This window comes from Salmo salar, chromosome 13 (assembly GCF_965601325.2).
Source record: "Salmo salar chromosome 13, fSalSal1, whole genome shotgun sequence".
Classification (NCBI taxonomy): domain Eukaryota; kingdom Metazoa; phylum Chordata; class Actinopteri; order Salmoniformes; family Salmonidae; genus Salmo; species Salmo salar.
The window spans coordinates 23,036,329-23,052,339 of NC_138303.1; the positions used below are offsets into that span (position 1 = coordinate 23,036,329).

General features: G+C 41.8%; 2 protein-coding genes across 4 annotated transcripts; both read left to right on the forward strand.

Annotated features, from left to right (window-relative positions):
• The first annotated feature begins 1,891 nt into the window (after window positions 1-1,891).
• On the forward strand, window positions 1,892-6,376 carry LOC106566654 (14-3-3 protein beta/alpha-2). Its single transcript, XM_014134891.3, has 6 exons — window positions 1,892-2,185; window positions 3,730-4,031; window positions 4,132-4,255; window positions 4,474-4,637; window positions 4,969-5,064; window positions 5,308-6,376. Exons 2-6 carry the CDS (start codon window positions 3,738-3,740, stop codon window positions 5,362-5,364), a joined length of 735 nt encoding a protein of 244 aa, XP_013990366.1. The 5' UTR covers window positions 1,892-2,185; window positions 3,730-3,737; the 3' UTR covers window positions 5,365-6,376.
• Window positions 6,377-8,061: 1,685 nt separating this feature from the next.
• pabpc1l (poly(A) binding protein, cytoplasmic 1-like) lies at window positions 8,062-14,090 on the forward strand. Of its 3 annotated transcripts, XM_014134885.3 has the most exons (17): window positions 8,062-8,227; window positions 9,362-9,555; window positions 9,849-10,042; window positions 10,123-10,238; window positions 10,492-10,572; window positions 10,947-11,086; window positions 11,289-11,383; window positions 11,532-11,672; window positions 11,744-11,839; window positions 11,985-12,233; window positions 12,394-12,481; window positions 12,620-12,739; window positions 12,827-12,966; window positions 13,127-13,235; window positions 13,364-13,494; window positions 13,656-13,731; window positions 13,839-14,090. In XM_014134885.3, exons 2-16 carry the CDS (start codon window positions 9,363-9,365, stop codon window positions 13,716-13,718), a joined length of 1,956 nt encoding a protein of 651 aa, XP_013990360.1. In that variant the 5' UTR covers window positions 8,062-8,227; window position 9,362; the 3' UTR covers window positions 13,719-13,731; window positions 13,839-14,090. The 3 variants fall into 3 exon arrangements, with proteins under 3 accessions (XP_013990360.1, XP_013990362.1, XP_013990361.1); XM_014134887.3 differs by lacking the exon at window positions 11,532-11,672; XM_014134886.3 differs by lacking the exon at window positions 10,492-10,572 and having other exon boundaries at window positions 8,063-8,227.
• Window positions 14,091-16,011: the final 1,921 nt, after the last annotated feature.

The window sequence follows — 16,011 nt, forward strand, 5'->3', positions numbered from 1 at the left end:
TCACAATGAGGCCATTGGGGATTTTAAAACAGCTACAGTGTTCAATGGCTGTGATAGGAGAAAACAGGATGGATCAACATTATAGTGACTCCACAGTAATGACCTAAATGACAAAGTGAAAAGAAGAATACACATATATAGAATACAAATAATCCAAAACATGCATCCTGTATGCAACAAAGCACTGAAGTAATACTGAGGGGGAAAACACGGCAAAGTAATACACTTTTTGGCCTTAATGCAAAGCCTTATGCTTGGGGAAAATCCATTATACTGCCATTATACTGCCTCCTTATTTTCAAACGTGGTGGCTGCATCATGGTATGGGTGTGCTTGACATTGGCAAAGACTGGGGAGTTTTTCAGGATAAAAAGAAATGGGATGGAGCTAAGGACTGGCAAAATCCTAGATTTCAGCAAGACAATAACCTACAATAAAATGTCAGATCTACACTGGAGTTGCTTATCAAGAAGACAGTGAATGTTCCTGAGTGGCCAAGTTACAGTTTTGTATTAAATCTGTTTGAGAATATATGACAAGACTTGAATATTTCTGTTTAGTCATGATCCCTAACACCTTGACAGCAAGAAGAATTTTGAAAAGAAAAATTACAAGTAAATACATTTTAATCACACTTTGACACAAAATGTGAAAAAAACCCAAAGGGGGTGAATACTTATGATAGGTTGTGTATATGAATGGAAGTTGGACACTAGAGAGTTTTAGTCACATGCACAGGGTTGCAGGGTACAGTGAAAATCTTAAGTTTTGAGCTCCAACAGTACAGGTCAAGTCTGGGGGTAGGAGGAGTAAGTAGCTGACTAGTGGTGGCTATTCATCACAATAAATGTCCATCAGGTGGTGGCAGGGCCTGTTGAGGTGGGGGATGTTCATAGGGGGAGCAGCAAGGGGTGGGAAGGGTGACGGGGAGCAGGTGGCTGACCAGTGGGTGCTATTCAGCAGCCTGACGGTCTCGGGGTATAAGATATTGGATCGTATTTCAGTTTTTGCCATGATGCTCCTATACTGCCTGCGCCTGAGTGATGGAAGCGGGGAGAACAGTCGGTGCGGGGTCTCTGATGATCTTCTTTGCCTTCCTGCGCCACGTGGTGTTGTAGGTGTCCTAGAGGGCAGTCAGTGTGCACCCAATGGTGTGATTGGCTGAGTGTACCACCCTCTGTAGTACCTTGCGGTCAGCGGTGGTGGAGTTGCCGTACCAGGCTGCAATGCAGCCCAACAGTATGCTCTCAATGGTTCTCCTGTATGACACTGTGTGGGCCCTTGGGGACATGATGAATTTCTTCAGGCTGTGATGCATTCTTCACCAAGTGCTATACTGTTCTACATTGGACCCCTGATCATGCAATAACTTGAGGCATGCACAAAACCAAAGCAAGCAAAATGACTGATGAACAGCACTGCATTTATGAAATGTACATGCATGAGTCAACTGTATTATTTGAAATTAAGTCATTGTAAGATACTGAACACTGTTTGCCACTCTGCTTATCCACATTCCAAAGCATGTCTATTAGCATTGAGTCATATTGACTCATACAGGCTCAACATGCTCCACTGTAAAATGCCCTGAATGTCAATTGCACATACACTGCAATGAATAGAGTACAGTATGTAGGAGTGTGCAAGCCCATCTATAGTGCAAAAACACACCTGGCCTTGGTATATCTTAAAACACTGGCCAATCGCTAGTGCATTTCTTTTTCTACAATTTTTCAAATCTCCTTTATTTTTCAACAATGTGATGAGATTTGTCCTTCAACTGTTAGTCATAGGGAAGTATAACTGCTTCCAATGTCCAATGGCAGGTGCATCCATAGAGTGGGTCCAACATGCATTGAATTCAGTGCTACATTGAAGAGATGTGTACAGCTGTTCCTCTTGCTACACACTGCACTGTCCTGGTTTAAATAAGAGGTTGAGTCTCTCCCATTGAGTGCTTTGATAATAAAACATAGTAGGTAGCTTTATAAACATGATTAAAACCAATAGATGTAATGTCTGTCAAAGGTTGAAGTCTCGGTTTGACATGTAGTTAGCTAGCTAGAGGAAACAGAAGCGTCAATATAGCGGAAGTGGTACTGCCCTGAACGATTCTAGGAGTGAGACGGAGGACGGAGGCTGCATCTTTCAGAGAAAAAAATCAGGAATTAGAGCCGTAAATATTGTGAGTTTGTATAATCGGGGACCCGATGAAAGTGCATTTATGTGTTAGGTCTTTATTTATTGTGTTCAATATTACACAGTATATTCGTTTCGGTGTAATTATATTCGTTAGCCATCATGCTAGCTCGCTAAATCAGACAGCGCTCCTCTGAAGTGGGCCGAACAAGGACTTGCTAACTGGCAATCATGACACTTTGTTCTTGCAAGCTTGCTGACCTAGGCCATGTACGCGACTGAAACTCGTTAGCTAACTGTAAGATACTCGTTATAAGCTGGTTAACGTTACATCATAGTACAAAATAACAATTGACTGGTCCCTATTTAAATGGACATACGAGAAGTCGATAACCCTCGAACATCGTATTTTTCAGCTAGCGAAAGTTAGCTTTCTACTTTCCCGCTAGCCATTATTTGACATATCTTCCACTCTTCTGACGTGCTAAGCTGCTACTATCGGATCTCGACTTGCATCCCTAGCAGGCTGAGCACAGGCCTTTGCGGCTAGGTAATAATGTCACAATCTGACCCGCAACGTTAGCGGGATAATTGTGTAGATTGTTGGCAAGGCTACATCTATAAGAAAACAATTATGTGTTAGCCTGCTACGTTAAATTATGGTTTCGTTTAACAATAATGGTAACCAAAGTTAGGCCGTTTGAGAAATGCCGAAGCGTTTGCTAGCCAGCTAGTTAGCTACATCAAGCGTTTTACCGCAACGTCGTTAGTTGGCTGAAGCTAGCTAGGCAAAGCTCCGCCATCCAGACACCGTTTTAATCATGTATTAATTTGGCTAGTAATAACTAAAACGTCAGATAGCAAACCAATATCTAACTATTGAGACTTTATAATATTTAGTGATTTGGGGCGGGTGAAGAGATATCGAAAGGTCGGTTGGTTGCTCAGTCAGAATTGGCTAGCTGGAGTAACTAGCTAGCTATCTAACTCAACGACATGTAGCTAGGTAGCCCAACGGCCCCACGCATTGCTGCCACAGTACAAAACAAGTTACTTGCGAGAACATTTTCAGGAACACACCACCATGACGAAGTTGTATGGTATCCGGTATACAACAGCGGCCATGCACCAGTAAAAAATGAAGGCCGAGTGTAAAAAATATATTTATATATAAAAATATTTTTTTAAATCACACACCGGATAGGTGCAGTCATAGTAGACATTTCGGTTACTGGCAAAACGCTTCTAACTGTTAGGCTCCCTTCCTGATTTAGCTAGTAGTACGAGCTACATTCAATTGCATTCGTATTTGAATTCATAGTAAATTGCATAATCATGGCCCAAAAGGTAGTATGAAAGTAGGCGATATAATACTCCCCTAGCCATGAATTTATAAGAATGTCCGAATCTAACCAAGAAGGAACCTACTGCCCCTCTTGCAGGTGTCTCCTCTCAGCAGTTTGAATAAATGCTGTAATTTACCAGTTATATGACATAGGTATATCTAATCTCAATAGTCCTTTCCTTCATCTGCACAGACATAAGACAAGGAGAAAAAGTCCCACCTTACTATGTTTTTCTCTCACACAGACTGAAAAATGGACAAGAACGACCTAGTACAAAAGGCTAAGCTCGCTGAGCAGGCAGAGCGCTATGACGACATGGCCGGGGCCATGAAGTCTGTGACGGAGCAGGGTGGGGAACTCTCCAACGAGGAGCGCAACCTGCTGTCAGTGGCCTACAAGAACGTGGTGGGGGCACGCCGCTCATCCTGGCGCGTCATCTCCAGCATCGAGCAGAAGACAGAGGGCAACGAGAAGAAGCAGGCCATGGCCAAGGAGTACCGGGAGAAGATTGAGACCGAGCTGCAGGACATCTGCAATGACGTGCTGGTAAGAATAACTGTTGGGGTCTACCCTGTGAAAGGGGACTTTTTACATTTCTCTCTAGGCAGTTATGCTGATTTCAACAACAACAAAACATTTCTTTCAGGGACTTCTTGATAAGTACCTAATTGCCAATGCGACTGCAGCTGAGAGCAAGGTTTTCTACCTGAAAATGAAAGGCGACTATTATAGATACCTGTCTGAGGTAGCAGCTGGAGACGCAAAGAAGAGTAAGTAAGCAAGAGTTCATTTAGAGTTACATAAAATGGGACAATGCACCAAATCACATCGTCATGACTCGTGAAACTCCTAATGGATCATATGTGTGCATAGAGGAATATGTTAAAATATTCTCTAAAGATGTGATGAAATGCACTGCTGCACACTAAGTGCATGTTGGAATCATGGCATTGCTCAAACTCATCCTCTTCCTTGTTCCTTTTTAAAGCCACAGTGGATAACTCCCAGCAGGCATACCAGGATGCTTTCGACATCAGCAAGAAGGAGATGCAGCCCACACACCCCATCAGGCTCGGCCTGGCCCTCAACTTCTCTGTGTTCTTCTATGAAATCCTCAACAACCCAGAGAAGGCCTGCACCCTGGCCAAAACGGTGAGAAAGCGACTTCAAGTGCCAAGTCATGCAGCCTCATCTTTTACCCCCAAGACAGTCAATAGCACAGAGCTTCACTCAAAGCATGCAGAGCCATTGTAGCATGTCTTATCTTGACAGTTTCTGCATTTGTATGATGGGACTTCGGCTCAGTTTGTAAAAAATTAAATTGGTTTTAAAATGGCACCCCTGCTACAGTTATTTCAGCATGCCACTATTTAACCAAAATGATTAGTGGCAGTGTACATTTGTATAGTCGAGGAATAGCTGTGTACTGGAATAGATGGTGGCAGTTTTGCATTCTATTCTTAGTGTAATTTACTCTTTACAGGCATTTGATGAAGCTATCGCTGAACTTGACACCTTAAATGAGGATTCCTACAAAGACAGCACCTTGATCATGCAACTACTAAGGGACAACCTGACTGTAAGTTCTGTTTGTCTCCTATTTATGTAATCAAATTTTTTTGTATAAATAGTCAATGGTTTGATACATCTTCCTCTTGTATTGTCATTTATTCAATAGTAATTTCATTGATGGTTCCAGTTATATGCATCTGTTTTGTAAATTGCTATGGCAATGTGTTTTTTTCCCTGTTAATTCTAACGTGGAAAGTACCAAATGCAATTTAGGGAATATAATGTAACAAATCTTTACCTCTCTTTGCAGCTGTGGACATCGGAAAACCAGGGAGACGAGGGAGAGACCGGAGAAGGGGAAAACTAATTGAATTGCACTGTTAATCCACCTACACTCTTAAACACAAACAGCTTATAAACATCCCCCTCCACTCCATCAGCCCCTCCCCCTTCTGTATGACAAGCAGCCTGAATTGTTCCTGACCAACTAGTTTACCCCTCTCAGGTCACCGAGGCGACAGGGTAATGTTCAGTTGTTAGCAGGTTGTCATTTTGTTTGTGAAAATAATGTGGTTGTATTGAGTAGCGAGTCCATGTTGTTTTTGTTTGTGTGCGCGTGTGCTAGATCATATGTCTGTGCGCCTGTGTGTATGACTGTTTGTGTTGGGGCCGGGGGGGTTGTGAAATCTAATCATCCTTAATTTCTTTGTCCCACGTAGCTGGTTAAACATTTTTCATTCTTTTTTTTTTATGGTCATTTTTTTAGTGTGATTCGTCATGGTATTTGAAGGTTTTATCGTATGGTTATTAAACTGGCAGTTAATTTTCACCTAACACTGTGATACTAAGTGTTGCATTTTCTTCCCCACTCCACTATTGCTTGCTTTTGAAGTTCTGATACGCAGTACAATCCTGTATTTAACTAACAGTGCAATTCTGCTGTCGGCTCATACAGAAAGGAGGCAGGCTGTATTGTGACACTGGCATCTGGGTGTTTCGCTCTAATCATGATCACAATTTCACAATTTTAACGGTTTGATTATTAAGGGACCCCTTCGTTCGCCATGTTAGATTTCCTCCATCATAAGACATTCCACCAGAATTATATTAGGCATTCTGAAAGGCAGAACTCTTTTTGAACAAAGTGTGGAATATTGTCCTAGTGGTGTAACTCACGGTTCAAGATCAAGCGCTGCTTGAACTCGGTACAATGAAAATTTGATGTGCTTAAATGTACCTTGTATTTTGCAAGATTGACTATCATCTTTCTGTAAAACCTACAGTAACAACCTTTTTTTCAACGTTAATTGAAAATGTCTTATCACACTGTATCAACCCTGCTTGCAAAATATTCCTCTTAAAGCGGTTGTTTTCTCCAATGTTTCTGTGCCTGGGTTTCTCTCCTGTCTCTTATGGACACTTTGTTTCAGACTGCCAAAAAGTTAAAATGAATCTTAGAGCAATCAAGAGTTCATTCAATTCTCATGTTTTAGAATCTAAAATGTATGAATCAAGGTTTGTAAGGTAACGGTATGATGTCATACTTCTGCTTACTTGCCCCTGAACTTTACTACTTTGAAAATGACCCACAGAAGGAATTGCTGTCCAACTTATTGGGCTTGTTTGACAGTGCAGGTGACTGCTGACAGACTGATCTATGAAGAAACTTGCATCAATAAGTTACCGTTATTATTTGTAGATCAGTTTACTCATAATTCATTCACAGCCATTGTGAAGCAGCAGATTGGTGACACAACCCAAGTAAGAAGCAGTGTCACAATACCATACATGCCACGATTACATCCCACATAGAGTAAGACACGACCACATATGTCAGTCTTGTTTTCTTAAAGATGCACCACATACTGAGTATAATATATATATTTAACTAGGCAAGTCAGTTAAGAAAAAAATATTATTTACAATGACGGCCTACTCCAGCCAAAGCCGGACGACGCTGGGCCAATTGTGCGCCGTGCTATGGGACTCCCAATCACAGCCGGATGTGATACAGCCTGGATTCGAACCAGGTACTATAGCGACGCCTCTTGCACTGAGACCGCTCGGGAGTTAGAATCCTCTGAATATATAAAAAGGCAATTGGTGACTGGAACAGCCTTTCTTGCTTTGTTTTTACTGACCAGTATTCTTTTAGATTTGTGTCTTCTAAAAAACATTCTAGTTTCACTTACTGTACATGTTTAGGAAACTGAAAAAGTTTAAGATAAAGGTGTAATGTCATCTTTATTTTAACAATATTTACAAAGTACATTGTTGTACAATTCCCAAATTATTGAATGTAGATGTAAATCAAAATGTGTAGTCAGTCAGGGCAACTCCACACTCCAGCAAAGTGTGTTTTGCCAATAAGTACAGGTAACTGCCAAAAATAAAGGAAACACCAACATAGTATCTTAATATGGCGTTGGGCCACCATGAGCCACCAGAACTTCAATGCGCCTTGGCATACATTCATACACACCCATAGAATTAGTCATTTAATCAAATCTCTATAGTGACACCATTCTTCCATTAGGAATTCCATCATTTGGAGTATTGTTGATGGAAAATGCTGTTTCAGGAGCTGCCCCAGAATCTCCCTGCCCATCCTGAGACCCCTCTTTAAGAGTCACTGAGATCTCTTCATCTAGTCATAGTTGCCAAAATAATGGGCAACTGGGCATTTTTATATATGACCCTATCATGATGGGATGTTAAATTGCTAAATTAACTTAGGAACCACACCTGTGTGGAAGCGCCTGCTTTTAATATACTTTGTATCCCTAATTTTCTTACGTGTTTTTTATTTTGGCATTTACCTGAATATAAACTGTTTACATCATTGGTTTTAGCTCTTCATTTAATTGTTGAAACAAATGTTTGGTCTTTGCAAAGTGCAAATTAACAGTGGTCAATTTCACACTTCGCTAGCCTAGACATATACTTCAAAAGTATGCAAAATTGAGTGGCGGGACGATTTTGTTGTTTTTCGAATCCCAGAATGTAGCTTTTCAATGTACATGGACTACTTTTTAACGCGGAGGATTAGTCGGGCCGTGTCATTATCATAGTTTATAAATAGGTCATTGAAGAATATTCATGGTCGCGGAGTGAAAAGGCAGGTGTTTCACGGCAATTATCAAATTAAAACAAACATTTTACGAAGTTTTAGGCCAGAACTTTTTAAATTAAAGAATTTGAGCTGTTTCCACCTTGGCCAATTCAATAAGGTAAGACATTCGACAATAACATGTATACATTTATTTTTTCTGCAATTTATTTCGATTGCCATTAACGTTAGTGATGCTGGGTTTGATTGGCAATTACTAACTTCTTGGCTAGTAGCTAAAGTAGCTGGCATTGTATGTTAGCGAACACATTGGGTTTCAAACAAATGCCGAACTCTTTGATGGTTTACACTAACATTAACTTACTGCCTTCTACAACTCAGCAGTCTGTTTCAACTACGAACTAACATTAGTTTGCTAACTTTCAGCAGCTAACCGGCTAAAATAGCTAGTTAACATTTAATGTTAGTTAGTAAGCTTGTGATGTGTCAAGGATAGACAGTACACATGTTATACTTGTTTTAAGACGAGAATACAAATTCACTGGCATCTAACTAGCTAGCGAAGTTAATAGGTCGCTACTTTAGGTAACTGGAGAATCCATGTCAAACCTTTACACTCCCAGTGGTGGTCATGTGAGAGCAGAAATACTCATACTATCATGTTAAATAGTTAAAGTAGACTTTGGTGATCGTCATCGTGAGGTTGTCATTGTTGTGTAACAATAGTGAAGTGTTTATGTAAGGTCAGGGGTTAGTATAGACCCCACAACCAGTTCAGACAGAACTGAGTTGCCCTAAAAACGGCTTGATTGGCCTTCCTGATCCTCAACTGGTGAACTCCATTATGTGACCCCTCCCCTCGCAGCCACCTCAAGTTTGTTTTATTTATTTGCACCAAAGAAAACAAGCGATAGACAACAATACAGATACTAAATAAATGTGTGCATGTGTGGTTGGGAACCCAAGTGCTTATATGAAAACCACACTACAAACAGACAGTGTCTCAAGTCCCAGAGGTCAGATAACCTAACTAGCCTACATTTGTAAGCGACTTGGCAACTTAATATAATACAGAAGTCAATGAAAACCAGGTGTTTTAATAGGCATATGCTTACTTAGATTTTTACCTTATGTTGATTAAGATGAGATGTTTACATGACTATTGCATAATCTGCCTACTGCCTTAATCAGTTTAATATCGAATTATTACTGCGCATGTAAACGTACTGGCTGTTAGGTTTTGTCTGCCAGTTTCACCCCCTCCCTCTATGATCTTCACTATCTCTGTCTGCAGGATGAACAGCAGTGGTCAGTCATACCCATTGGCCTCCCTCTACGTAGGGGACCTGCATCCTGACGTCACAGAGGCCATGCTCTACCAGAAGTTCTCTCCTGCTGGGCCCATCACATCCATCCGCGTCTGCCGTGATGTCATCACTCGCAGGTCCCTAGGATACGCATACATCAACTTCCAGCAACCTGCTGATGGTAATATTATTTTTGTGATCAGATTTGTACTCTGTGTCAATCGTGGACAAATAGATAAGCTGATGGCAACTCACACCATATGAGAGAGTTTTGTATCTTAATTAGAGCCACTCCAAAGGTCAACTACATTAAAGTAGCTATTTGCTTTGATCAAGGGGATGACAACAATAATCCTGCTAATGGATTAATATTCCAATGACTACACAACTTAAATCTTATATTAGGTTATTCATGGATGTGTGTGATTAGCAGATGTCTGATGCTATGTTTCTCTTTACTTATCTTTTTTTCAGCGGAATGTGCTCTGGATACAATGAACTATGAGGTCCTCAAGGGTAGGCCTATCAGAATAATGTGGTCTCAGCGCGACCCAGGGCTACGGAAGTCAGGAGTTGGAAACATTTTTATCAAGAACATGGACGAGTCCATTGACAACAAGGCCCTGTATGACACATTCTCAGCCTTTGGGAATATTCTGTCTTGCAAGGTAGACATTGCATTCTTGTCTTTGAGTGTCAGGGCATAATTTATCTGTACATCATTTCTAACATGCACTTTTAATTTCAGGTTGTGTGTGATGAGAATGGCTCCAAAGGCTACGGCTTTGTTCACTTTGAGACCCAAGAGGCAGCCAATCGTGCCATTGATACCATGAATGGAATGCTATTGAATGACCGGAAAGTGTGAGTGAACAAATTCCTACCAAGAGCTGTTTATTCTATCCGTAAGGTACCTTTTTTTAACTTTATTTTATTTACATTTCTTTCAACCAATATATAAACCACCTTGAATTTAGTGAGATGTAAGTAGGGGAAAGTGCAAAGGAAATCTGTAATGGTTAGGGAGGAGGAGGGACTATTGATTTGGTCAACGTTGTATCAATCTCAGACACTGATGCACGTTTCTGCAGATAACATTTTCATGTTCTTTGCTCAGGCTAGAGACAGGTAGTGACTCTGGCATTGCAGACCCAAAGGCCCATTTCCTGGGGGGGAAATGTCAGTTGTCCACGATTAGGTGAGGGAAATGGTAGACATTTGTTCCTGTCCTTTTTTTTTCCTTTTCTTTTTCTTTCTTTGAATAATATTTGGTCTGTTGGCCACAAGGTTGAGACTTGCAAGACTTTCCAAATTAAGCTTTGAATAAGCTTAGGCAGCAGATTGTCATTCAGCATATCAATAATTACCAGTAGTGCTTAATGTAAAATTAAAAGTATATATCAACCACTTGTCTCATATCTTGCGACGTGTTCATCAAGGTGAGAAAATCAGTAAGTCTCCACACTGATATTCTGGGATGTGGAGCAGTTTGTTTGATATTTTGTAACAAGACTGATTGTAGTTTTATATTTCTATCTCTCTACTGTCCCCGGTGATGGGTGTGGTGTTCAGTTTTGTTGGCCACTTTAAGTCCCATAAGGAGCGACAGGCTGAGTTTGGGGCCAAAGCCATGAAGTTCACCAATGTGTACATCAAGAACTTTGGCGATGACTATAGTGATGAGAAACTCCAGGAGGTCTTCTCTGCATTTGGTAAGAACATCCTGAAAGTAGGACATATGACAAGCTTTGACATTCTATCCATTTCTTTGGGCACTAGTATAAAGTGGTGGTTGATGTTATAGCTATTTGATTTAAATGAACATTCTGGAACATCCATGCAATCAGATGTGTTGGGTGGATTGGCATGAAAGCTTATGAAATCTAGGCTCCTTCTCTGTTCTTGGACTCCTAGGCAGGACCCTCAGTGTGCGGGTGATGATGGACGAAAGGGGCCGGTCTCGTGGATTTGGCTTTGTAAACTATGAAAACCACGAGGATGCACAAAGGGTCTGTATTTGGGGTTTTATGGTTGTACTCTAAAGTTGCTCCCATATGTGTCATCTCCTTGTCAACCAGAAGGCTGTCATAGTGTGAAATGGGGAACATGACATATAAAATGTGGCATTTTGAGTTGACTTTGATGGACTGCTTTTAGGCAGTTGAGGAGATGAATGGGAAAGAACTCGTTCCTGGCCGAGTTCTGTATGTGGGCCGTGCTCAGAAGAGGATGGAGCGACAGGGGGAGCTGAAACGCAAGTTTGAGTTGATCAAACAGGAACGTATCCACCGCTATCAGGTACTGTGGGGAAGTGCACACCTGTGGCCTTAAGAAAAATAGCTTTAATATCATTTCTTTTCTTGATTCAGGGGGTCAATTTGTACGTCAAGAACTTGGATGATGGGTTGGACGATGAGAAACTCAGGAAGGAGTTTGCCCCTTATGGCACCATCACCAGTGCCAAGGTAGAAATACCCATACTTTTTCATGAGTAGTCATTTCTGCTATCCAATGATGTATCACAAAGGCTGAAAGAAGCATGTCTGGATCCGTGTAATATCTCTGCACCTCTTAACTTCATGGTTCTCTCTAACCCTTTCCTCCACTCAGGTGATGACGGACGGTGGCCACAGCAAGGGCTTTGGCTTTGTCTGTTTCTCGTCTCCCGAGGAGGCCACCAAAGCGGTAACTGAGATGAACGGCCGCATCGTGGCCACAAAGCCGCTGTACGTGGCTCTGGCCCAGCGCAAGGAGGAGCGGAAGGCTATCCTCACCAACAAATACATGCAGAGGACCATGCCTGGCCCAGTCATCGACTCCTACCAGCAGGCAGGCTACTACATGTCTGCTGTGCCTCAGGTCTGTAGTACGGTTAAAGGGAGGGGGTAATCACTAGATGCATCATGCTAGAATTGACTAAATTAGAAAGCGTATGTTACCTTTTAGTTTTTTTTAATCTCAGGGCTGGCCCTGGAAGGTCATGTTTTTTTATCTGTAATATATTGTTTTTTTTTTGTAGCCCCCAAGTCGCACCTTCTACAACCCCAACCCTGTGAGCACCATGAGGACATCTCCTCGCTGGGCTGCACAGCCACCCAGACCACAGGGTGAGTTGGAGGCAGATATTTTTGAGATATTGGAGCTAAAATAATTGACTGAAGCATTACTGCTACTCTAACATGTCTATTTGTTACAAGAATGTGTTTGATGCCCTATTGACATGGCATGTGTTGTGTTGCTGTCAGCACCCTACTCGGGCCAGTTTGTCAGGTCTGCTGTTCCCCGACGCGCCTCCACCCCCATCAGCACCGTCAGACAGGCCTCCACCCAGGCTCCACGCATCATCAACTACACACAGAGGATGGGTAAGGGCTACACACTAGCTTATTCAAAACATATACTTGCTGTGATGCAAAAACCGAACAGTAACTAACGGACACCCCCCTCTCCAGCTAACATTGGCACACAGACAGCAGGAGGTCGGGCAGGCATGTCTGGTGGTATGGTCCGAGGCACCCAGTATAAATACTCATCAGGGGTGAGGAACTTACAGCAGGTCATCACTATGCCCGCACCAATGGCAGTGCAGCAGGTAATCTCGTAAATTGCATCCTTTCCCCACAAGAAATGCCATGCAATATAGCTGTGTAAACATGTTTTACTCAACTGTTCTTTTACTTCTACCTTTTAGAGGCCCATCCCAGTGGTCATGTGTATTGCATTGTGTTTAATCTGTCCTGCTGTGTTGTAAGGTTGTTACCCAGCAGATGATGGAACCAGCGGTGCATGTCAGAGGCCAGGAACCCCTCACTGCCTCCATGCTGGCTGCAGCCCCTCTCATGGAGCAGAAACAGCTGCTTGGTATGTAACTGGAATGTTATTGGGGAGTGTTAATGATCTGTGACGTTTTGCAGTCAATCCTCTATCGGAGGGTGTTGAGATGCCTCACTGGCACTCTCCTCAATCTAATTCTTTCCCTTGGTTTGCAGGTGAGCGATTGTACCCTCTGATCCATGGCTTTCACCCCAACCTGGCTGGTAAAATCACTGGGATGCTGCTGGAGATTGACAACTCTGAGCTGCTGCACATGCTGGAGTCACCCGAGTCCCTGCATTCTAAGGTACGACAAGCTTCCATTCCCTCTGTCCTTTCAGATCAACTTTTACATGCAAAAAGGAAGCCACTTATGATTGTTGGAGTTTCTTGGTGGTGGGTTATCATGGTCATAGTTGTTGTTATGCTAATCCCATGTGTTCTCTCTCTCTTCACTGTTCTCTCCAGGTGGATGAGGCGGTAGCTGTGCTGCAAGCCCACCAGGCCAAGGAAAACTCTCCTAAGAAGTAGAGAACCCTTTCAGGTTAGGTTATAAGTTAACAGTAGTTACTATGCCAACATTGACCACACTCTTGTCATTTGTGACTGTAAAGCAGTTGTTACTGAATTTGGATTTTACATGTGTTCCAGGACACTGCAAAGAAATCGCTGAAGGAGGAAAAAGTTAAAACGAACAAAAAAAAAGTAAAATGCTGTAAAAGGGGGGAAAAAAATGAAGTTTTGTAAATGGCACTTTTGATTCAAATCTGAGAATTTAATTAAAATGTATATCTATGGGGAAGAAAACCCATTGCAAACAGCTTATGTTTATTCTACTTTTTGTTTAAAAAGAAATGTAAAATAAGAAAATAAAGTCTTGGTGTTTTGTGCATTGAACCTGTATATCACGTCTCATTTGTGCTTTGTGGATCTGTGGAATGAAATCTCCTTAAATGTTCCTGTTACAGATTAGTGATCAGTTCCAATCCATAGAATATAGTGGAAAGGATTGTGATTATGTACTGTAATTCCATGGCGAAGTGGGATAATGGCCTAATACACCAAGGGGATCTGAGGTGAAAACAAGCTTGAGGCAAGAGGGGATCATATTTAGAAAGGAATTAGTGTCTGGATGTCCCAAAAACCACATGCTATTAGTGATGGACACAATCCAAATAATCTTCTTGAGCTGAATTCAAAAGTAATTCACAGTACATTACTGGCCAGTCACCATTTTAATGTGTTTGCGTGAAGGGCAATACAACACTGCAGAGCAGATCATTTATTACAAGTTTTAGGTGTGCAGTATAGCAACAATTGTTAATCTCTGACTTCTACTCAGTAAAGGTTTCACCGCCGGATCTGTTTTTCTACAAAGGGACTCTTAATGTGCTTCTTAAACTTCTGATCGCTGACCATGGATGAGAGGGCTGAGCAACATGTCAGTTGTGATAATTGCAGAACAGTATGACAAAGTGGAACTTGGGGAAGAGGCTAATGAATGCATTGTCCATGACCGGAATGATATATGACAGCATACAGATTAGCAGCTGCCCCCCATGCAGTAGTATAGTCATCTGTGCCTTTCTGGCTGAAACTGGATCTGAGATTGCAGCTTTGGCTGAAAACACTGAAGTAGGTGTAGATCATTGTGATCCACACAAAGCACAGGTAAAGGATATTGGCGGCATAGTTGGTGTTCTAGTTGTGAACTGAGTCAGACATTCCTATGATAGCACATCCTCCCGGTAGAGAAAAAGGACAAAGGCAATGATGACATGAACACAGGGATGGCCCCTACAACTCAAATACATGTGATAAGCACATAGGTCCTGTTCACTGTGCAGATCAGAGGATGACAGATGGCTACAAAGCGTTCCATAGACATAACTCAAGTAAATAGGTGTTCTTATGAGTGTTATTGGCTATCATGAGAAATATACACACGGACAAATTTAGGAAAGGGCATACATAGGTCAAGACAAGAGCACAGTGAAAGACATGACGCTGTCATTGATCAGCTCCATGTACAGGATGTACCTGGAGTTGCTGTGGAAAGTCACGTTGGTGGTGTACAACAGGATGCCATTGAGGGCCAACAGAACCACTGTTAGGTTCTTGAATAAAGCCTCAAATAAGTCGTTGCTGCTCATCCCTGTGGCCTCTGGTGCAGAATCACACAGCAATGATGAACCTGTCACCGCTACCCATCTCTCAGGCACAATTGTACCAAATACTCCAATTTGAAATGAATCAAGAAAAACTAAAAGATAAAGAACCCATGGCTACTGTTAACCATTCCTATTCCCTGAAAGTGGATACATAGAGCCCTGAACATGTGTCCCATTGAATGGATGTTCATGTCTTTACTCCTCTGAAGGGGGCTAGAAGGCTTTCTTATAGTCAATGGTGTGGAAAACAGCGATAGAACATAGGATTAAATGCATAGGACAATGAACTCAAGGGTCCCAGCCTAATGTCAAGACCCAAAGTTTGGGTGTGAGGTTATGGGTTCATGTTTATTGAAGGTTCAACAGATCACTGCTGACCTGGGGAGTTCCACACAAACATCTTATCATGGGCTTAGGGGACTCAGTGATATTTCACGTTCTTAGAAGTCTTTTGGGCCTGACTAACAGATTATTACCAGAATGCATCACTGTCATAAGAAATTGTCTTTAGAGGCTTTTGACAAAGGTCAGCTATTATTTGATGCGAGATTCATAATTGGCATTAATGGGAGTTAGTGTGGTCTAAAAGGAATGAATAGTGGTCAAGATTATCTGAAGTTCCAAGCACAAAACTTCTCAAACTGCCAGTACTC